The following is a 24172-nucleotide window of genomic DNA, read 5'->3' as shown; positions in this document are numbered from 1 at the left end:
GTTTAAAGCCTTAAAATAAGTGATGGAAAAATCGCACCTTAACGAGTTCCGCTGTAACGTGGAAAGTAGAGAAGGTTGCCTTTTAATTTTTGTGTACTTCAAGCGGGAGGAAAATTAAGTAAGGCAAGCCACCGGTGAAAAACGGCCGCGCCAACTAAGGTCAAGCCGGCGCAAGTATTGTACAATAAGGAATTGCCAGGAAAAAAACAAAGCTTTAATTGTGTGGCTGCTTTTCTACTGCATAATTTGATTACACTGGACCGATCAACCTGGATTTTAATTTCTTACTTCCTGTCCGCCTTCGGCATTAGTAGGTATGCATTTATCTTTGAAGTGGTTCAGGATGCACGCAACTAAAGAATTTGTTACTAAATAATGAACGTTTTAAAGAGAAAAATTGATTATACGATTCAAAAGCTAGACAAAAGAACTTTCAGCTGAATGAAGATACAGGGTTAGTGGGGATTAGAAAATTCTTATGGTCGCTTTAGCTGGAGCGTAAGTCGCATGCGGACAGGTTTCAGTGTGCAGGCTTAAAGTAAATACGGTGTGAAAAGGGAAGCACAAGTAAGAACGCATCAAAATGTGACGGTCGATGAGTAAAAAAGGTGCATGTGATTGGCAATAATGCAAATGAGGGGAGGTGTTAATAGTATGAGAATTCATCCGAAGAATCAGGTCCAGAAGGAGTAGGCCTCTATAATAAGATCCGTTTAAGGTGATGCTTTGATAAATAAACTAACGTTGAAAATAAACTCAAAAGTAGGGGGAAGCTCGCTCAAAAATCCAATCAAGAAACTTGGCGGTTCGTACATAAATTAGCTTAAAAATGGATAGAAAAATGGGTTTGTTTGATACTGTTAGAAATCCAATATTACCAACAAAATATTATAACTAACCTTATGCACATAGTGTCCAGTCCGCATGAGCACGCGGTCAAGTTGAAGACATTCGTCTGAAAGTACAGGTACTCAGAACATAATACCAAAAATTCTGTTCGACTACAGTCCCAATCAACCTCTGGGCAAATATTTTGCATAAGCCTTGTTTTTGCTGAAAACCCTTCAGCAACCTTGTGAAAATATACTGCGATACCTCGAGTACCGTGCCAACTGAAACATGAGGCGGCCCGTGGCACATTCAGTGTAGAATATCATAAGCCGAGAGATCAATTGAGTTTCTCGTGAAAACCAAATAGTTTTGCAAATGAGTACATTTTTTGTAACTCTGCCTTGTAAAGCTGTTTGATATTGAAAGGAGATACCAGAAAGGGGATTTGCAACGATCTTTCGTGTGCACCAGTGCAAACTGGACACCAAGGAACACAAGACAAATACACTATTTAAAAACGGATTCTCGAAGTTGCAGCAAGCAAACTGACGAAATATTAAACAAGTAGAATTGATATTCTAACTTTTCAAAACAGAAATTTCGACCCTAACGGCTTTAATAAATGTTTCGTGGTCCAGGATGGGGTGGTCTCTCCAGTTTAGATATCCCATAGGAGCTCAAGATACCAAAGCAATTCGTCTTCACCGGAACATGCAGCCTTTCGATTTTTGGGTCTAGGAGTTGAACAGTCTGTACTTTGGCGTCTTCTCAGTAGGTTCACCCACCAGTGAACTACGTCAGTTGGTTTCTCCCAGAAAGTTGTGAAGTATTTATGTATTCATGTCTGAAGTAACGCGGTTTGCAAAAATTACTTGAAACTACGCCTGTGACACTGCTACTCGCATATCTGGTTCCCTTTCTAGCTACTATGAAAATAGAAGTAGCATGGAACCAAAATCACATCAAACAGTCGACAATATCATCGGTAATGTTTGCGGAAAAATGTGCTTGACACAAAAGCAATGGCATTCAAGAATACCAAGAAAAACAACAGGCGTCAAATAGTAAGGTTTCCAATTTTAAATTGTTTAGAAGACCTTAAATGATAACGTGATATCCACACGCGTGTTTTCCCCTCCGAACCACTGGTCTTTACCATTCCCCACATACGTCCCAGGTATTCCAAGTATATTTTCTATCCGACTCTACCTGAGGCACAAGTAACAGTCACATGAACCCGCATGTCCATGTTTTTTATCAGTAGTTATTTGATCCTTCTGGAATAGGGTTCAGCTGAAACATGAAGCTACTTTTGCGTGGTAAAATTTGATGAAAATATCGCAAAGGAAAGGTACGCCTGAGTCGAAGGTAATACCGTCCCATTTTCAAGCAAATGCCAAGCCGTATGAGTGTCTTGTTTGCCGCTCAGACCAGAAATGGAGAAGATGGTAGATCTGGGACGATTTTTTCCTGATTAGTCTTAAAATGGTGAGACTAGCAGCAGGTAGTATTCAACTATCCGGGATTAAATCTGCTTTAACATGTGGCAATAAATCCATCTGAAAAAACGATTGGAATATTTCACTCTGGAGCGTTTCTCAGCTCTTCCAGATAGACTCGGTTCTGACTCAGCCATGATATTCAGTTGGCTGTTGTTACTATTGAGATTGCCCTCTTATGAATCCTTCAGGATTGCAAAGGACAATTTTGTTGGAGTTGTTCAAATAGAGGTGATTTAAAACTTGGTATATCACCATGCCTTTCTGAGTTTGTCATCCACGGTGGACGTACGAGCTCCTTCCTTATTTAAGTGCACCAGTAGCTAGAATCGTATGTCACAAAAAACTGACCAGAAACCTCTGCTTCTGTATAATTTCTTACGAAAAGAGCATTGCACCATATGTCATGGTCTAAAGATAAACTCTCCAGGAGGTTATATACAGAACAGTCCCACCCACCCTCATCCCATAAATAATAAGGGAATACTGGAATCAGTCAGTCTCTCCAGTTGTTTAAGCCGTCGAGTGCAATTGGACGCCAGTTTAGTAAAAGCTCGTTAGTACAGGGACAGATGATTACTATGATTAATCTTATAGCATTGGCAGTTTAGTCGTGCTTGCTTGCAGACACCTTATTGAAGTAAAAATCAAAGTTTCCAAATGATCTACATACTTCCACCTGTGTGTCCCTCATGAGAAGACTCATGAGGAAACTCAATTCGGTTGCGTCACTGAGTAATAATGAATACTTGGCTTTCATACTAGCTTAGCTGATCCACGTTCTCATCAGAAGACTTTGAATAGGGCATTTTAAATTCCCTCTTAAAAGTACTAGATTTTATGATCACCCAATTTCACTACCATTGTATTTAGTGTCATATGGTTATCTAGCAGGCTGGAAACTTTACCAAAATCCTGGCGAAATTGAACAGAAGGCCGGAATATAGAGGCCCGAGTAGCAGAAGTTCGCGACTAAGTAGTACGTTGGTACAGAGAAACTGCGTGTTGCTGGATGGTGGTTTACCCTGAGGGAACCTGTTAAAGTTTAAATGGATAGTGTGAACAGGATTCGCACAAGAAACGCTAGGCCTTAACTAAAAGTAAAAATACCCCATACGGAGAAACGGATACCTAAGAAATTTTATCCAGTGGTTGCTTAGCAAATTGCGTGCAACTAGCACAGCAGCGCACAGGATAAGCGAACGAAGTACGCTTTCATACACTAAGAACATCCATGAAATTGCCTCGTAACTTTCAGGGCAACATGATAGCCTAACGATCGGTGAACATCACGTGCAGGGAACTATCGAAACCAAATGAAAAACGGGTCTACTAAAGAAAAATTTTGTTGTACTTAAGATCCAATGCAAAAAACGCAACTACCACTACGTTGGAGAACACAAGAAGGAAAATTTATTGCTAAAACTCTAAATCGATTGTCACTAAGCTTTCGACACAAAGAGCAGAGAAGCAAATGATTTTCCACGAATGATTTCTACCTACTTGTTTCCGGTAATTACAAATAATGAACAGGGATTTCTGGAGAAATGTTACTTTACCGAAGACTCCCCATTGAAAATGATTGAATTTTGAAAATGTTTAGTAACTTTCATGAGAGATTTCTTTTTGTCATTGTAGTCAATCTATGCTGAAAATCCAACAAGTACTGCACAAGTATTTCATCCTTACTAGGAATCAATAGCAGTGCGCATCTCAGAAAACCAAGAGTTTTGAACCCGTTCGGATATTACCGACTGAATATCAGCCTGATGAATCCTTACCTGGGAAAGAGCGATGCACATCTTGGAATTCCTCGCTCGATGGACCAGTCAACAACTTGATGTGGTTTGCGTGACTGAGCGATGATCGACGGTATATCCTGTGAAAACCAGTCATAGTGGTGTTCAGCCGCTTATGGCAGAACGATTAAGCGTTCAGTCACTGGCCGGAATGTCGCGCTTTCGTGAGATGCGCACTTCTGATGATTCTCAATAACGACGAAATAGCTGTACGGTGCTTCTTGGCTTCTCAGCTTAGGCTGGCCTCAATTATGGGGCGAAATTTCTGATGGATATTGAAATAAGCCCAATTTGCCCCCTCCCGATAAAGGCGAAAAAACTTCAAAGCTATAAGGTCTAAAACTATGCAAGAATCAGAAGAGGAGCTCAGAATAATAGGGAATCCTGCAAATAACGGATAGCTCATTTCAAGTGGGATATGCGCCAAGCTAATCACCTAAAGTTCAGAAATAAGGGCATCAACCATTACAAATAAGGAAACAGGAAAGCCTAACTAATTAAACAAAGTTAAGGAAATCAGGGCACAACACAAGACTTATTGTGAATAGACCAGTCAAAAAGAGAGTAGAAAACTACTTAGAAAGCAGAACGTATCATGAAAAGCAATCAAGCGAAAAGGTAGCGGTCGAGAGCGGCGCAATAATTTCGAACGAACCAGCCAAGGGATCATTCAGTTCTAAGGAACGTTTATCCAACGAATTTACGGAACGTATGTCATATGGACCTTAAGGCAACACAAATCACAAACGGGCAAATGATCGCAGAGGAAAATTGTCTCCCCTTTAGCAATCACACACTTAGATTGTTCCACTGAGATTCCAAAGCATATCTTGAGAACCCCAAAACAAGCGACAGACAATGCGCATTCTGTTAATCACAGTTGGCTGCTGACGAACTTAGAATCTGCTCTCTGAGCTGTACTGATTTCGAGAAGCTATTATGAACGGTTTCGACGTTACCATCATGCCGTGCTGCTCTAAACAGTCTAGTAACCCCAGATTACGTCCATGTGATCCCTGAAGTATATTATGCAACTTGCGGGGCTCCTGAATGGGAAGCCTCATAAAGCAAGCCTGGTTCTTATTGACTGAAGTTGATTAGCTGGCTTACGAATGGTGTATCCGCTATCCTCATTCCTCCAAGACATTTCAAAGTCACATTATGTGAACTATACGCTCTTTGTCAACACATATGCAGGGAATGTACTCCTCGTTTTTTTCTGAAAAATTCTATATGACCATCACTTGATTCCACTGCTGGTGTACTAAATTCGCTAGCACTCTTTTAGCCTTGAAGGGCCTGTAATACTGCTATCCATTTCAAATCAATCTTCAGTACAACCAAACTTACCTTGACTGGCTTTACTCTTACGAGCACCTTTATGTAATGGCTTCTTACCAGTATGTTATTGACTGTCACTCGTGGTCCCCTCAGGAATTATCAACCCTCCTTTAAGTTGGATAGAGTTCACCGTTAGATCGTGAATCAACCTACTACAAAGTAAATAACAATAATAATAAGAGTGACAAGGTGGACAAGTTAACATTTTGGTGACGTCAGAATTGGACTCTGGAAATTCGAACAAACGGCAGAAGGAAAACAATGCCCACTCACTACTAAGTCATGCAGATACAGAACCAGAACTCAAAGTATCGGTAAAGTTTCCAGGTGAGCAATGCGGTGTTTTGCAAGGGATTGATAGGCGACGGGTGAAATCAAAGAAACATGTGCGGGCTGAAAAACGAAATTTCTAGAGAGTGCAGAAAGCGGATAGAAAGGTCAAAGTAGTAACGGAAAAAATCTAAAGGAAAAAGGGGGATCAATCATCCGGGTAGTCATCATTGTAAGGTGGCCAGATGTAGTACAGAATAGACTATATGTTGGGCTAGGTGCAAAACATCACCTGCACTTTTAATCAGCAAGTAATTTTGTCCACGGGTCCTGGAAGTAGTTTGAAGAAAATCCGTTCAGGAAGTTTATGATGGGAGGAACAGCACAGCGCTACACAAGTGACAGCAGGGAAAGTACGGTGGCGAATAATGATTGGCCGGGAGGAACTGAAGAGTTCAAAATAAAAATAACTACCATTGCAGAATGACAAACTGAAGAAATAAGAATAAATAAAATAACGTACTGATAATGATACTGATAAAATAAAGAATAATAAACAAAAAGTAACTGTACCGAAACTGCTGGGAACTAACTGCAGAAATTGACATAAATCACACATTAGTACCGCTGGTTTGGGCTCGGAGAAAGGAAACTTGAAAACAACGGAATTTTAGGGGCACTCGAGACCTCTTATATGACAAAACCATGCAGTGGGTTAAACATATTAACGTGATGCACACGGAAGCGAACATGATAAGAAGAAAGGGTGAAAGCATACGATTTACGCAAGGGGTTGTTATATTGAAGAGAACGTGAAGAAATCAAAAAACAACAGATCGCTATGTCTGTGTTGATTCACTGTCAGTATAAGAAGTTCTGGTGGTAATCACGGAAGGTGCGTTATTTTTGGGGTGCTCTGTGCACCGCTTGCGAGTGACTTGGAGCCATCGGGGTAGGAACGTTGCGCGTCGGCTTTAATGGCTGTGGCAGTTGCTCAGCGTAATGGGACTGAGTTGAGAGACTGGTGTTCGGATATGTAGTGTTGTAGCGAATACAGTCAGCAATTTTGTTCAGCATGTTCGGACGATCTTGGAGCAGTGGGAGCCGCAGAGTTGAGTAAAGTGAGGCTTAAGAGTATTCTCCCAAAAAACCAAACAACATTAATAGCATTGCATCACGTTACTATTGCTTAACCCCTCCATGCAAAGTTCATACAAGGAGGTCAAAAATTTTGGGAACAGGATTCTGTTTATAGACCTTCAGAAACTGAGCATCTGTAATAACAATAATGAAAAGGTTCTTTCTGGGTTTGGTGTTCCTCATCTACAGGACACGAAGCAATTATTTAGTGACGTCCAGTTGATCCGGTCTGGATGTTTCTGTCCCATAATCGTAATCGTTTTTGGTGCGCAGACTTATTGCCCTGAGTGATATGAATGTAATAAAGTACATACCATAATGTAGTAATGTGTGGCACTGGTCACTGTAGACCACCAAGCTACAGTAAATCTGATTCGTTAAGTCATACATCAAGCCTGTCCTAATGTTGTTCATTACATCATGTAACAACACCAGTATAGTGACATTTCATCCCATAAATGTTCGCATATCAACCAGGTTGTGTTATGATTCCTTTTGCCTGCCTACGCTACCCCAGCCTAACCAACTGACCGCTCGTCCACTCTTTGATGAGTACAATGGATAGACTTTGATTCTTTTCTGACCACCTAAGTTGATGAACTCCCGGTGAGTCTGACGGATGTTATAAGCGAGGTTGTCACTTCTTCCTCGTGGTCGGCATAGTTTGTCCCATGAATACAAAGCCAAGCTCACATACATCAATCGCTACTCACATGCTTTAGGAACGAAGTAATATAGAAAGTGCAGAGTGTGCGTTCTGATAACAAAACATAGCAGTAAAATAAGGAAGGTCTACCCGGTCACATTTTTACCGGGACACATACATTCACCTCACCCACGAGGATTGTCAAACTGAAACAAACAGATTATCTGATAATACTTGCAAACAACAGTAATAAAAAAGAACTGAAAGGGATGATATAGTGTTTCCCATTTTTAACGGAGTAGCTGTGCTCGCCTTTGTGAATCCTGTACTTTAAGGTACACTGAAATCAATCCTATTCTAAGTATTTATTTGTTTTTATTTATTTATCTTGTATTATTTATTGTTATTTCAAGTGGGAAATCCAAACAGGAAAAATAGTAATAAAAAGCATTTTCGGCGTAGAAATGGTCCGCTTTTTGGGGATTGTGGAAAATTCTTGAAAAGTTCACCGACAGTTCACTACTGTTTTATCTCCTTTTGAGTAATCTAAATTACTTAACGTTGTGGATGATTTAGTTCAAATAAATCATGAGGCGATCTTTGTGCTGCACGTCATATTGGAAAGCATCATGCACGAGAGAGACACTTTATTTTTTTTCAAACAGAAAAGGATATGAGGCAAAGGAGAGGTTTCTGGGTCTGTTTTCTCTTTTCAGGGTTGTCATACAGCTAAACCAATGCTGGCTTGGCCACGTGCTGCTTATACCAGTCGACCAACTTCCTCGAAGGGTATTTTTCGCACATACGTGAAGGGTGGAGGAGATCCAGAGGCGGTCAAACAATGAATTGGCAGCGAAGTACAAAGGCCATCACCAGAAAACTCAGCTGCGCTTGTCATTGCCGTCTTCATGGATGAAACCCTGAGACGGGCCACACCAATGGTTAGAGACATTGTCAGACATGGCTCAGTCGCGCCCTCAACGGCGCTCGCGCATCCAAGTTATTGCCTTCAATGCATAGCTCCCTTCCCAATCCCCCCGCTTGACGGTCCACTGACAGTGCTGGATTCATGCACCACTTTATCAGCTCCCGCCTCCAATGCGCAGCTGTCTAACCAAAACCCCAAATCATCGGTGAACGAAACTGCACAGGTACAACCACTGTACGACAAGTACGAGGTTTTACAGCTCATGATGATGATGATGATGATGGTGACAATGATGATGATGATGATGATGATGATGATGATGATGATGATGATGATGATGATGATGATGATGATGATGATGATGATGATGATGATGATGATGGCGAATAATGATTGGCCGGGAGGAACTGAAGAGTTCAAAATAAAAATAACTACCATTGCAGAATGACAAACTGAAGAAATAAGAATAAATAAAATAACGTACTGATAATGATACTGATAAAATAAAGAATAATAAACAAAAAGTAACTGTACCGAAACTGCTGGGAACTAACTGCAGAAATTGACATAAATCACACATTAGTACCGCTGGTTTGGGCTCGGAGAAAGGAAACTTGAAAACAACGGAATTTTAGGGGCACTCGAGACCTCTTATATGACAAAACCATGCAGTGGGTTAAACATATTAACGTGATGCACACGGAAGCGAACATGATAAGAAGAAAGGGTGAAAGCATACGATTTACGCAAGGGGTTGTTATATTGAAGAGAACGTGAAGAAATCAAAAAACAACAGATCGCTATGTCTGTGTTGATTCACTGTCAGTATAAGAAGTTCTGGTGGTAATCACGGAAGGTGCGTTATTTTTGGGGTGCTCTGTGCACCGCTTGCGAGTGACTTGGAGCCATCGGGGTAGGAACATTGCGCGTCGGCTTTAATGGCTGTGGCAGTTGCTCAGCGTAATGGGACTGAGTTGAGAGACTGGTGTTCGGATATGTAGTGTTGTAGCGAATACAGTCAGCAATTTTGTTCAGCATGTTCGGACGATCTTGGAGCAGTGGGAGCCGCAGAGTTGAGTAAAGTGAGGCTTAAGAGTATTCTCCCAAAAAACCAAACAACATTAATAGCATTGCATCACGTTACTATTGCTTAACCCCTCCATGCAAAGTTCATACAAGGAGGTCAAAAATTTTGGGAACAGGATTCTGTTTATAGACCTTCAGAAACTGAGCATCTGTAATAACAATAATGAAAAGGTTCTTTCTGGGTTTGGTGTTCCTCATCTACAGGACACGAAGCAATTATTTAGTGACGTCCAGTTGATCCGGTCTGGATGTTTCTGTCCCATAATCGTAATCGTTTTTGGTGCGCAGACTTATTGCCCTGAGTGATATGAATGTAATAAAGTACATACCATAATGTAGTAATGTGTGGCACTGGTCACTGTAGACCACCAAGCTACAGTAAATCTGATTCGTTAAGTCATACATCAAGCCTGTCCTAATGTTGTTCATTACATCATGTAACAACACCAGTATAGTGACATTTCATCCCATAAATGTTCGCATATCAACCAGGTTGTGTTATGATTCCTTTTGCCTGCCTACGCTACCCCAGCCTAACCAACTGACCGCTCGTCCACTCTTTGATGAGTACAATGGATAGACTTTGATTCTTTTCTGACCACCTAAGTTGATGAACTCCCGGTGAGTCTGACGGATGTTATAAGCGAGGTTGTCACTTCTTCCTCGTGGTCGGCATAGTTTGTCCCATGAATACAAAGCCAAGCTCACATACATCAATCGCTACTCACATGCTTTAGGAACGAAGTAATATAGAAAGTGCAGAGTGTGCGTTCTGATAACAAAACATAGCAGTAAAATAAGGAAGGTCTACCCGGTCACATTTTTACCGGGACACATACATTCACCTCACCCACGAGGATTGTCAAACTGAAACAAACAGATTATCTGATAATACTTGCAAACAACAGTAATAAAAAAGAACTGAAAGGGATGATATAGTGTTTCCCATTTTTAACGGAGTAGCTGTGCTCGCCTTTGTGAATCCTGTACTTTAAGGTACACTGAAATCAATCCTATTCTAAGTATTTATTTGTTTTTATTTATTTATCTTGTATTATTTATTGTTATTTCAAGTGGGAAATCCAAACAGGAAAAATAGTAATAAAAAGCATTTTCGGCGTAGAAATGGTCCGCTTTTTGGGGATTGTGGAAAATTCTTGAAAAGTTCACCGACAGTTCACTACTGTTTTATCTCCTTTTGAGTAATCTAAATTACTTAACGTTGTGGATGATTTAGTTCAAATAAATCATGAGGCGATCTTTGTGCTGCACGTCATATTGGAAAGCATCATGCACGAGAGAGACACTTTATTTTTTTTCAAACAGAAAAGGATATGAGGCAAAGGAGAGGTTTCTGGGTCTGTTTTCTCTTTTCAGGGTTGTCATACAGCTAAACCAATGCTGGCTTGGCCACGTGCTGCTTATACCAGTCGACCAACTTCCTCGAAGGGTATTTTTCGCACATACGTGAAGGGTGGAGGAGATCCAGAGGCGGTCAAACAATGAATTGGCAGCGAAGTACAAAGGCCATCACCAGAAAACTCAGCTGCGCTTGTCATTGCCGTCTTCATGGATGAAACCCTGAGACGGGCCACACCAATGGTTAGAGACATTGTCAGATATGGCTCAGTCGCGCCCTCAACGGCGCTCGCGCATCCAAGTTATTGCCTTCAATGCATAGCTCCCTTCCCAATCCCCCCGCTTGACGGTCCACTGACAGTGCTGGATTCATGCACCACTTTATCAGCTCCCGCCTCCAATGCGCAGCTGTCTAACCAAAACCCCAAATCATCGGTGAACGAAACTGCACAGGTACAACCACTGTACGACAAGTACGAGGTTTTACAGCTCATGATGATGATGATGATGGTGACAATGATGATGATGATGATGATGAGACCAACGACAGTGCTGGGATTTACTTCCCGTGTGCATCACTCTATAGGTCAAACCGATTAGTGGGTAGCACCAGCATGTCATAAATTTCTCCTTTTGTGCGTCTTATGAGCGGTGAGGATTCCCAAATAGTCTTTCGCGTGTGTGCCTGTATGTATGTGTGCACGTATGCGCCTGCGGGCACATGCGTATATGTGTGAGTTGATAGGTAACAAACCAAGCACACTTAAACTTAACTTGGCATTCGGTGTTCTGATCACCATGCTCAAGTATCCTCGCAACAGTGGAGATCAGCGGAGAATATATCTTCCAAACGTTGGAAGTAGTTTGGTTAGTGGCGAAATTACATGCCCAAAAGTTGGGTAAACCTTCAAAGTGGAGTCGAACACCACAATTTATTCCGATTGTGCACAATTAAGGGACAAATTAGCCGGTCTTACGCTGAATAGTTTATTTTTTACTGTTTTCAGTTTTTGAGGAGAGCCTTTGGTTTTTTGTTCAAGGCATCTGAGTGTACGAGGCGATACATTCCGCGCCACAATCTCAGTATATTAGTTCATGAAGAAATGCGACTGGATTACTGTAATTAATTAAAGCACCGTAAATTCGGCGGAGAGGAAGGTAGACCACTGTACCACTGTATATCAGTTATAGCCTATGCATGGAATGCCATGAAAATGAAAAACTGCTTGGTAGTGCTCCTGCGTTATATCGCAATCTGAAGAAGAGAGTCATGCGAGGCGCACCGGCCATGGTAAGTCAGGGCAACCTTCGTCAGGGACCGATGGAAGCAGTCAACGCAGATCACTTCAAAAACCACATTCTTGTTGACACCTACCTGAACCTGAATTCGACGGTGAGCTACCAACCAGCTTTTGATTTGCAAAACTTACCATAGCCTACATAGTTCAGCCCTACGACTCTCAATTGCGCATTGGTTGGACATAGTGCAGAGACGCCAGAGACGCCAGTGTCGTTCATTGTCGAAGACAATCAATGAGTTAAAAAAGAGTGGTTGAATCCATCTGGAGTTGCTAAGCTTTTTGCTCAAACACACCAACGTCCGGGCCACCTAGTCACAAATAGGTGGAAGTGCCTTTGCTCGCCAGTTACTGACACCACTACTATTACCATACACTTTCAAACAACATAATCACAGACACAAAAAAATGCGAGAAAAAAATGTGGGAGGGTGTATAAGAAGAAATTAGATTAAAAGAGGAAAACGTTCTATTCTAGGGCATGCTATCAACAGTCCCCACTCGTTCCCAATGTTAGTATGTTAAAAGCGAAAACACTCGAAGTAAGGCCGAATGATGCTGAATGCCATTCATGACGGAATAGACCCCAAGACTGGCATGTCAGGCACAAGTTTTCCGCTATAGAGGGCCTAATGCGAAAGTCAGTGGCATGGATGAATACTCAATGTCATAAGTGTCATAAGCACTTGGAGTTCTCAAAGTGGTAAGGGAAGACAGGACACTGACTGTGACCTTAGGAAGCATCAGTCAAAAATGACTTTGTTGGGTTCAGAAAAGCGGATCTTCTATATGAAATGATCAGCCGTTCGTGAACCAAAACTATCCGCATCATAATCTATGGCACTGAACTCGTGTCGACTGAATATCTGAGACTCGAATCTGACGTGATCCAGCAGGACTGATAGACCAAACTCTGCGATGGACCACAACTTCTACGACTAAAAACCGTCTGCTCATCATGACCATATCACGTGCTTCCAACTCTCATCCTAAGCAGGTTACACCGCGGACAAATACGCAAGGAAAAAGGTCTTTTCGAAACACAAGCCAGAGATGTAAAGATGTGAAACAAACAACCTTTTCAAGCCAGGACCATCAAAGCTGTTGTGTAGATTCTTATTCCCAGCAGCCACCAGTTCTTCCTTGGTATTCACGCATCCACCTTGGACTCGGGCTGGAAGGCTGAGATCCCGAACAACCTTGCCAAATGCAGGATCATTAGCCATTTTACGTAGTACTCGGCTCTGAGTGGACGGACACTTTTCCATACGCGCTCTCCGCTGCATCGGGATAGTTCAACGCAGGCCTCGGAGTCTCCCGTGTTATTGGTTGTTGATCCCACCCAACTGCGCACTGGTGATATCTACTCGCATGGTGACGAAACGTTTTCAAATCAATTTCTAAGTCCAACAAACAGATCAACAACCATTAAACTCACCCTAGCCACCCATAGTTCAGCGCAGCTACACATGTTTTTTGCTGGTCTGGATGTGGATGATTGATGTGCTCTTTGGTAGACGTAGCCAGCCACAAATAGTTTGCCTGATCTAACTGAGCGTTGTGGTGGACTTGGTCGATCAAGATCGAATGTACCATTCCCGGTATTAAATAGTTTACTACTTCGAAAAGTTGGTTCACTGAACCCACTGACCTATTACAGTGCATACTACTGATGACATGTGAGTTCTGCAGTGTCCGCGTGGCCTCCCGAATTCGATGAAATTTTGGTAGAAAATTATGGATCCGTTTGCAGAGTTCGTCCATTATTGTCTAGTCCTTGTGGGTACAACAAGACGATTGAGAGCATTTATTTTTCAAGCACCTCGTGCAAATGATATTTTCAGTTTCACCTCTAACAGCTTGTAACCGTTTAGTCCATGTAGATGAGTAACTCCATACTGGATAACGTTTTATGTTTCACCACTACTGATACTGCCATCACAGTGCTGAGGAAATCTGAAGTGTAAATGGACGTTTTATCCTACATAAAGCAAATATAGTGCTAGCATCTCCTGACCTAGAATGCACAAACAAGGGTTTTATTGTGTCTGGCCAAAGCTCATTCATTGACCCTGTAACAGTGGAAAACTGACGCGTCTCACGCTCTTGGCGTCCGGTTTATATTTATTCACACTCAGGTAAGTTCAACTGTTAGTGCGTTGCGTACCTCTGGTGGTTTGTTGTACTGACAGTCGAAAGTCAACTGAGCAGTTCCCTAGGTGCACTCTAGAAAAAAGGTGTTCAGAGTTTGTGGACGACTGTACCAAACAGATTCTCAGGAAAAGTTTGCCGCCATTCGTGAAACCAATCTTTTTCGTCAGTTTCGCCTACTTGTGAGTAGCTTGAGTAGTATATTGAGTAAGAAAATCCTTCATATTGTTCGCTGGCTGTTGGCACGGCTGGTGAGGTTGGAGTTCCTGCATCTTGAAAAAACGACCACTGATCATGTCTAAGGACGTTTCGGTAGATTTCGTCTGTCGGGGTTGTAGTTTATAAATTCGCCGTCAGGAATGTCGAGTCGAAATTTCATCCCGAAAACGAAACTAACTAAGCTGTGCTGGTGCCCTGAGAACAGCTGTTTCGTCACTACTGGGAATCATAATTTGTACAGATTTCACTAACTTGTGGGATAACTTGAACTCAAGAATTTCAGTTGTTAAATGGAACATCTAGAACGGACCCTGCACAAAAGCACCATTGAAAGCTCACCTTTTTATATACATATAAGAACTTCCTCACTTTTGAAGGTGTTCTTCGTAGACGATGTCTATGTGGTGGGGAGGTTAACGCTGACCGATACTTTCTGTAGAGTGCCTGAAATCAAGTTCCTTACTATATATTTATGAGTGATATCCCGTTAGTCTCAGGCACGGAACATTTGTGAACTTTTGTCAGTTGCTTAATTTCTGTTCAGTGAAACATTCCTGTTTTTTTTAAGAGCGAACATGGCGATGGTCAACTGCTTGCCAAAGCCCGGACAGATGCCTCTATCACAACGTAAGTCGCACAACCAATAAGACCAGAAAAAGCCCCATTTCAGTAGTTTCGTGCCCGTCGCGCACAAGTGCAGATCGAAAGGAATCCTCTTTGGTGAAGCACATGAAATATGTGCCCCCGAACAGAGGTGATCAAACAGCAGTTCATCAAAAGTGTCACCTTCACCAGTGTATACCCATAACAGTGTATTGGGGCTAAGTGCCGGGCTAACAGACCTCAGATAGTTCAGGGGTTACGTACCTGCCTATGGTTCCATAAAATATCACATTGCGGATAATGAGCTTTAATTGTTGATCGTACCCACCAGGCAGCACAAATATGCGCATTCCGTGGGGCTACTGATATTTACGTCTACAGTTATTCCAAAAAGCATCCGATCAACACGTTTCTCATGTTATTTATCCGTCCGCTTGCAGTGCACGTATCTGTAGGAACCGAAATATCTTGGAACGGGAAGGAAGCTGCATCAAGAAATAAATACTAGGAAGTATGACATAGGATAACTTTACACCAGACACAAGAACTCTGATTTGGGTGTCGTCGACCGCAAGACTCCTCTTGAGCAAGAGCTTTTTTCTTGAACCCGGTGAGTCATCCATTGTAATACATCCAACCTTGGCCCTCATTTTTTTCTTTTGGTGAGGTGATGTTGATGAAAATTCATACGTTCATCCAGTGTGCACAGAAAACATCGCATCAGACTTTTAGGTTATGCGGATCTTATGTACCTCGCTGCATCTCCAAGGTCGTTTACAGATGTTTAACGGTTTGTGAACTGGTGTTTCTATGCACTAGAATGCTTATCAGCTGTCCCATTCACTTTTTGCACTACCGGAGAAAAAAAAGTTCTTGCAACTCGACATTTCATTCTTACGGTTGCTATGTTCAATTATATCTTTATTTCCTACACAAAAATAATTAACCGCTTTTCAACTTTCTATAGGTCTTTTGCAGCTTTTAAAACGGAACTCCAAATTTTGAAACGTAGTTCTTTCAGTTACGTATGGCATGATCGTCAACAAAGGGCGGAACATAGTCGATAACGAATGGCAATTTTATCAAATGTTCGATTTTTATGGTTTCAGAGGTTGCTAAATAAATTTCTCTCGTGAATCGCACTTAATGTGACGTCATTTGATTTGAATTACTTGAATCACTTTGAATTCAGTTTCTCAGTGTCATCGGTAGCCCTCGGTCCTCGAAATCAAACAACTATAGTTAAACCCACAGCCTGGTAATCAGAGTTGGGTCACGTATGTTTGAACAACGAAACGTTGGGTTAACCGGAACACACAAGGTCACACTCATGCTCTGAAACCCTCACTTTGGAAACTTATGTGTCTGACTAATTCTCAGTTTTATTATCTTTCCATTTCAGTTAGCATTCTTTCCATTTCTCCCCATGGATTCAGCTGTTCCGTACCCGAAGGAAACACCATACTACGTAGCGTTAAGTCATACAGTAATGCCAAGAGTGTACCGTTGTATTTTGCATCCCTTAGAGCGTCAAATATTCACATCTTTGGTCCACAACTTTCGTGAATCGCACTTAATGTGACGTCATTTGATTTGAATTACTTGAATCACTTTGAATTCAGTTTCTCAGTGTCATCGGTAGCCCTCGGTCCTCGAAATCAAACAACTATAGTTAAACCCACAGCCTGGTAATCAGAGTTGGGTCACGTATGTTTGAACAACGAAACGTTGGGTTAACCGGAACACACAAGGTCACACTCATGCTCTGAAACCCTCACTTTGGAAACTTATGTGTCTGACTAATTCTCAGTTTTATTATCTTTCCATTTCAGTTAGCATTCTTTCCATTTCTCCCCATGGATTCAGCTGTTCCGTACCCGAAGGAAACACCAATACTACGTACGTTAAGTCATACAGTAATGCCAAGAGTGTACCGTTGTATTTTGCATCCCTTAGAGCGTCAAATATTCACATCTTTGGTCCACAACTTTCTGTTTAAACAACCTAGCTCTGCCATTCGTAGTGAAAGTGGCGGCAGGATGAAATTTCGATTTATCATTTCCGTTAACGACCCGGTTAACAGGTTTCCCCAGTGAGCGGCTTTCTGTGAATTCGTTGACTGGAAAAAGGCAAAACTATGCACTGTCGATAACGAAGAGAGGAACTCAGAACTTCATTAGCACATTTCATTTGTTTCTTCTTGTCCCATTCATGCTTTTTTTTGCTGCTTTTGACTGAACTGATATCAGAATACTGCAATCAGACCATGAATGTGAATTTGTTGGCACCAACAGTGTCTATCATCCTAGCGTTCAGTTACAGAATCTCTCACTAGACCCACAGCTCCTTCGCTCTTCATCATGTCATTATAGTTAAATGCCACATGAAAGAGTACAGCACACAGTCCCCCAATATCTTGGAGACAAAACGGTTAACCAACTCGAACACTATCTAGCGGCGTGTCATAAAATTTTATGTTCCAACAGTAGGTCTCATTAACAAAATTTTTAGCCATCGACTTAAGCCGTGTGCGTAGTTAAACAGGCGTCAGTTTCCCTACCTTATAACAGCTGCTACAGCTTGGTCTCATTTCACCCCAAATCTTGACATCATAGACCGCCGCCAGGCAACCTTCCTTGCTCTCTTGTCGGCTGGAGTCATAAATCTGTCTATCGTTTGATTGCTTTCGGCGTCGGTCCAGTTCGACTGATGTGGGAATGTCCAGGGCGGCGTTGTTTATCACCAACAGAGCGAAGCTGATCATGAAATATGGCTCCATCGCTAATAGTCATTTGGGTGTGCGATGCTATTTGCTTTCTCCTATTGTGCACCCGTTCTGGCCAGCCTTAGACACACAAACTCCACACTCCTGTTAACCATCCATTCATCCCATTCAGCCCTCCAAATAACCGAAATCCCACTAGCAGCGCGCAGGTATGGTGAGGCACATCGATCTGCTTCAAAGTGGCAACGTAACAGCTGGCGATAGGTTATGATTACGACACTCCGACAGTAAAATCTTATGTGAAAGACTGTCTTCACGCAAGGGGAAAAGGCAAACCCAACTGAACCATTTGTTTGGAATCTGTTACTTCGTTTTGCAGAGTCAGTTGATTTCGCAATTACTTCAACCATTCGGTGTATCAGAGTATCTTCAGTACAACCCAGTGTTGCTTATTTACAACTCGATGCTACAGAAACGTTATTGGTGCAAATTCTCCCAGTGGTTTACAATGATGAGCGTTACTAAGGGTTATCTGTGGAGGTCAAACGGCAGTACAAGGTTTCCTAGTTTTCGGCTTATTACTCCTATCGGGACTCACCAAGAATGCGGGATTAGATACTGCAACCTTCTGATCATTAGATGAAGAACGTTCCATTCAGCCAGGTCGCGCTGATCGATCTGCTTATACATAAACCGCATATAACGCTGCTAACTTTTAACCAGACAGTCCACTTCACGTGGTCCACTGCTCACTGTCTCCAGATGTGATGACCTCTAAGATGAAAACCCCAACTACCTTTGAGACTTTTTCCTTCTCCTGTGCTTATTACTTACAATTTATAAGCTACAATATGGCTAAACTTGTTGTGTAAAATGCATTTTAGATGTAGCAGAAATAAACGAGAGATTTCCCCTTCCGTCCTACTGGACTCGTCTTAAACCGTCAGGGGGCTTCATCTGTACTAATAAAACCGGAGCAACATAGTGGGATTCAAATCCATTGTGAAGTGCACCAATATGGTGAGCATCGATCAGCTTCTGTCGATTCATTAGTGTGGGTGATAAACCATGTAATGAAAACCACTTCGCATTATCGAATAAAGATAACCCCTATTTTGTGAAACAGTTAAAGAATGACGTTATGTAGAGTAGGATTGTGGTCTGCCAGTGCGACAAGTGGTACTGCAGTATGATTTTTTGCTTCCTACCGTTTACAGTTATGTAAAAAAAATTGCAACAGCTTGTTCTAAATAAAATGTCATTCAGATTCGTAGCAGATCACACTGAACAGACTTTCGGATATAATCTACTGCATTTTCTGTGAAAGAATGAGGGTCGAGATGGCTTGGTGTTAAGAGCGCGAATTTATTGACCGGAATGTCCGTGGTTCGAAACCGACCTCTGACTCTCTACTTCCCCTGTCTATGCATGGGCAACCTGCCACCATCCCAGCCCTCGTGCTTACTTCTGATGGCATGGCAATTAGGCACCGGGGGGGGGGGGCTACAGCTAAACTATTTTTGTGTAAGAATAACCTTCCTAAAATTCTTTAGAAGTTTAACTTTGGCCTGAGTGTTATAGACGTTCACAGTGTTCGGGGGAATAAGAATTAATTGGTAGATAACCCTTCGATAGTTCACAAAGTACCCACTTTGAGAATGTGTCACGGTCAAACCACGCTTCTCTGTGAATAGGAAAAAAGAATCCTATAGAACTCACTGAAAGATGATAAGGGATGAGAAGCCCTTATGTATTCCGCCATTTATTATTAACACGGATGTCTTGTACCACATTTTGGGGTTTTTTCTTTTATGAATTTGGCTATCTGCTTATAAGTTTTTGCTCTGGCTTTGGCTCAAGCAATTAATTTTCAGGATTTTGGAAGGTTTATTAAGGATGAAGTGTTTTAAGTCGATATTCATCAGAATTGCTTTCGTATCCCCCCCCGTTCGTAGAGACCCCCTCGCCATAACAGTTACTGCGGTAAGTTTTTGAGTTCATATCAAAGCAAAAGTAGTGAGTTCGAGCTTTGTTCTCATTGGAACTCGTTAACAGTCCATGTTTTCTGCCTTGCTGTGGTACTAATCAGCCAATTCATGAGACACACACCATGCGCTGTGTTAGGAGCGGCAACAGGCTTGTCAGGAATACCAAGTTCATGGAGTATAACACGAGAAGCCAAGGTCGTGTATTCCGATTGTACCAGATTTTAAGTCCATTTCTCAGCTTTGTTGTGTACATACCGGCGTAACGACAGGTACTACTGATGAGGCAAGGGAGTAGTAGTGGTCTTCTCGTAACTCCACTCCGCGTCCAATGGAAGGTGAGGTTTATTACGGAATTTGTGGAACTGCTTTGCGGCATTCGTTAGCAATTCCCCGATAGTTAATGGACATCAAAGTCGCACTCAAAAAGAAGAAGACGGATATTCAGTTTTTAAAAACAAGATGCATTTGAGAGGTTTAGTTTCCTGTCCAAAAGCCTGCAACTATTTGTTTGGTGTTTTCTAATAAACAACTCTGTGGCGTTTGGCTTTCCTTCTTTCACCGGTACGGTTAAATCCGGACCTAAAATTGTTTTTTCTTAGGGTACTGACGTGTTTTTATTTCATTTGTTTGTGGGCACAAAGATCTTGGTTTCAAGACGAGAGGTCATGCCAACTGGATCCGACGAAAATACCAGATCCTGGCAATTTTCTTGTGCGAAATCTTCAGCTCGGGCTTTGAACTGTCATGCCGCTCTTGGAATGGGATGGGCTCACGTGGAGATTATGAAATGTCGTGTTGTCTGGATTGCGACATCAGTGAGTTTCTTGTGTAGTGTGACTAGTAAGATGTGAATACCCAATTGCCAGTTTTCTAACAATACGATGGAGCATTCATTCCACGCACCTGAGTCCCGTAGAGTGTTTGTAATTTATTTCCCCTAAAGATCATTGTCATTATTGAAGAGAACTATGGGTGAGCTTAAACTGCAATCAAATCGTTGAGTTACTTTTACCGAGGAAAAAAATTATGCGCCATTTTGGCGTCATAACCCCTGCTGTGATGATATGGTGAATCAGAAATGAAAATCAAAAATAGCGAATTACCGCATCGCTTAAAAGGGTAGAAAATGTTCTTAGGATCAATGGTATTTCTGTGGCCGCTTCAGATGGACTACAAGCTGAATGTTCTTGAGCCTCTCCAAATCTACATTGAAGTTACCCGTAAACAGGCAAGTTGTTTTCGCCTTCACCACGATCGCCTGGCATCTCCTCTTAACCATGATAAAACTGAGGCCTTTTCTCAGATCCACGAGCTTTCGTTAATTAATTTTTCACCAACCTCAATTGCCTTCATCATTTTAGTTTCTGAAATTTTATGAACGGGACTGGCCATCATTTTTGCTACAACCGTTCCGCTTGGTTCAACCCCTCCTACTCGCCTTTGGCTCCAGAGTTTTTTCATGACCAACTGGCAAAACTGTTTTTGTAGGACTCGCGACATACTTGCTTAATCTGAACATTTCCCAAAATTTCGAAAAGGTCATCACCACTACTGATGCCATATATCAACTTTGTACATCAAACTATTGGTGTGCTAGTTAGTCAATTGGCATACGATTATACACTCGACCGACTCACAATAACCGCTATTTTTGTTCACCTGGTTAGACTTCGTCGGCAAACATTTGTCTCGAATCAGTACCTTTTTGAAGCCTATCGGGACCGCCGCCATTCACAAAGACCAACTCTGATAACTGAACGTGCGATAATTTATGGTTGCCGAGATCGCCAATTTCCACACACGAAGGTGCATTGAAATCACAGCACCCTTGACTGTTGGCACTGATTCGCCAGCCGACAGCCATAGGAAAACAACTGATGCTAACCGTAAGATTACTACACTGTTCCTTCAAATTGCCAGTCAGCTATTAGTTTAGCTTGATGCACTATTTATCGTGATACAAATTCGGAACACGTCACACCGCCACAGTATTGGCTGGAAATATGCAAGTTGAAAGATAGGAGTACATCAGAATCTGTCGAGCTCCTGGCGACAACCTGGAACTAAACTTTACTAATTCGGTTGCTTTCAATCGCATTCTGACATTACTTTGGTAAAAACAAGCTTAAATTTACCTTTCACGCACATTGTTAGTGTACCAGTGCATCTCAGATATATCTGTGCCGAATGTATGTAGCGTTCACTTCAGTGAAACTAGCGTGACTTTCAGCAAACTCTTACAAAGGCTATTAGGATTATTATCTACACGCAAATGAAGGTTTATAAACATGTAAGGGGATTTTCGAAAGTGGCTTACATTATTCACTCTGCCATAGTGAGGGTACGTAATGGTTTCGAAGACCATCGCATCATCATAATCATCATCATCATCATCAGCAACAGTAGAGCAGCAACAAAAGCAGAAGCAACTACTCGACGGATGCCTTCATTTCCACACAAAGCTGGTTTGACAGCTTGGGCCGAATTTGCTGCACAAGACCACCTGCTGTTCCGTTTGGTACGATACCTGAGAAATCACAATACACTGCCAAACCGTTATACACTACTTATAAGGTTACTGGAAACTGTTGGGACCATCATAAACGACAGTTTCAGTATGATTTAGTCAAGTCTTTTATAAAAACAATCCCGCATGCGAATGAAAGTATTTGTCGAATTCTGTGGACTATTGAAGAGTTTTCAGCAGGCTTTGGAGTAATTCTTTACGTGTAAAAGACAAAATTCATTCAGTTGAGAATACACAACCTCTCACTATGGTCAGTACATAGTTGGCTACCTTTCACTGCATGGTAGTATCCAAAGTCCATACCGTCTCTGAAAAACAGAAGTCTCCGCACCAAAAAAACTTTAGCAGCAACTGAGCTTCCAAACAAATGAAAAACTGACAACTGTCACTCAAGCACCACTCGTTTTCCTCAGAGTTCTTCTAAAAATAACTAAAAACTCCGTAGTTATTTCGTAAGTTAGCGAACTAAAAGTCTATCATTTTAATCGGATGTACCGGAACTACGAACACGAGTGAAACATAATCTGAAAATTTAGGTTTCCTTTAGTCGTCGAATTTGTGCAAACAGTAAACAAGTGTGGTGAAATATTGAAATTTCTCTCATTCTCTTCAGATGCAACATTTGGAGCTTGCATATGACGTACAAGAAAAGAGCAAGGAGAAAAGTTGAACAAACATACATATACGTGATAGTCGATATCACGTGACCAGAATACAGGGAACCAAATTAACTTTCCGAATTCGTTGTGCGCACAAAAATGAAAAGTGGTCGTTGGATCTCATTCACGGACAGAATTTTTGGTTTAGGCTGTGTAACTAATCAAGTGTTAAGAAATATTCGGCCATCAGCCTATGCCTGGAGATCTGCAACAGATGTTGCTTGGTGGTGGTTTGAGCTTCGCTTATCCGAATCGTTTGGAAAGCGTTCTTATTAGCCTCTTTCATCGCTCGCTCTTTTTATATTGTGTGCATGCTGGATTCTTCACAGATGAGGAGAACAAAAAAGTATAACCATCCCAAGGCTTATCTTCTACCTGCTCTAGCGCGTAAGAAGTGGAATCCAGTAGAAAGTCCTGTAGGACGATTTTGTGTCGTCTTTTGTCTATAAAACTTTGTGGTGAACTCGATGCATTGCGGATTTTTATTTGGTGGCAGTCTGTCATTTTGTGGTATGCTCCCATCCTAGCCAGTGTCTACCATACACACAGGGTTTGAAGGATCGGATTTTTCTCAAACCGTACCGGATGGAGCCTAGATATTCGGCGGTTTGCTGGTGAAAATCCATGGAAAATCTCCCAAGTTCTTTACGTGGCTTCGTAGATACCTACGAATATACAGGCCTGCTATGGAAAAATCCGCTCATTATCGGTGTAGAAACAATGAACCACAGTTGTCACAACCAGATCGTCATCTTTTCTGTAAAGGGACGGAAGCATACGGATTCTCGTATAGATTCGTTATCCCAGGTTAAAAAAAATAGTTCACAGAGTAATACAAGAAAGGCTGTAATGCGTGTCTTGCATTTCTCTCCAGTACTGCTTTTTTATCATGGGCTTTGCGGTTGTTAAGCGAATCCCGGCAGTACTTTGTTCGGTGAAGGGCTTCAGTCAACGTCAACACCAAGGAGAACTCAATGTTGGGTAGGGAACCATACGAATTTGTTTGACTAAGAGTTGTTTAGAATGCTTCATCCACCAACAAAGGTCACCGTTGCGGTCGGGAATAGCCTCTTTAGATGAAATGCGAAGGTTAGATTAAAGGA

General features: G+C 41.8%; 3 protein-coding genes across 3 annotated transcripts in view; 2 read left to right on the top strand and 1 right to left on the bottom strand.

Moving 5' to 3' along the window:
• Positions 1 to 8478, bottom strand: part of T265_00961 (hypothetical protein) — a gene marked incomplete at both ends in the record, with an annotated part of 57524 nt that extends 49046 nt beyond the window's left edge. Inside the window, 3 exons of the mRNA XM_009164876.1 lie at positions 900 to 955; positions 4112 to 4209; positions 8333 to 8478. Of these exons, the coding sequence (XP_009163140.1) occupies positions 900 to 955; positions 4112 to 4209; positions 8333 to 8478 (300 nt within the window). The remainder of the gene's footprint in view (positions 1 to 899; positions 956 to 4111; positions 4210 to 8332) is intronic.
• On the top strand, positions 8435 to 11046 carry T265_00959 (hypothetical protein; the record flags this gene model as incomplete). Its single annotated transcript, XM_009164874.1, has 2 exons — positions 8435 to 8584; positions 10918 to 11046. The coding sequence occupies 2 exons, from the start codon at positions 8435 to 8437 to the stop codon at positions 11044 to 11046; spliced, it is 279 nt and encodes a 92-aa protein (XP_009163138.1).
• Positions 11047 to 12097: 1051 nt separating this feature from the next.
• On the top strand, positions 12098 to 23080 carry T265_00958 (hypothetical protein; the record flags this gene model as incomplete). Its single annotated transcript, XM_009164873.1, has 3 exons — positions 12098 to 12292; positions 20483 to 20698; positions 23024 to 23080. 3 exons carry the CDS (start codon positions 12098 to 12100, stop codon positions 23078 to 23080), a joined length of 468 nt encoding a protein of 155 aa, XP_009163137.1.
• Between the last annotated feature and the right edge of the window lie 1092 nt (positions 23081 to 24172).

The sequence above is a fragment of the Opisthorchis viverrini genome, assembly GCF_000715545.1.
Source record: "Opisthorchis viverrini unplaced genomic scaffold opera_v5_10, whole genome shotgun sequence".
Lineage (NCBI taxonomy): Eukaryota > Metazoa > Platyhelminthes > Trematoda > Opisthorchiida > Opisthorchiidae > Opisthorchis > Opisthorchis viverrini.
This window is presented reverse-complemented; position numbering and strand designations above follow the sequence as displayed.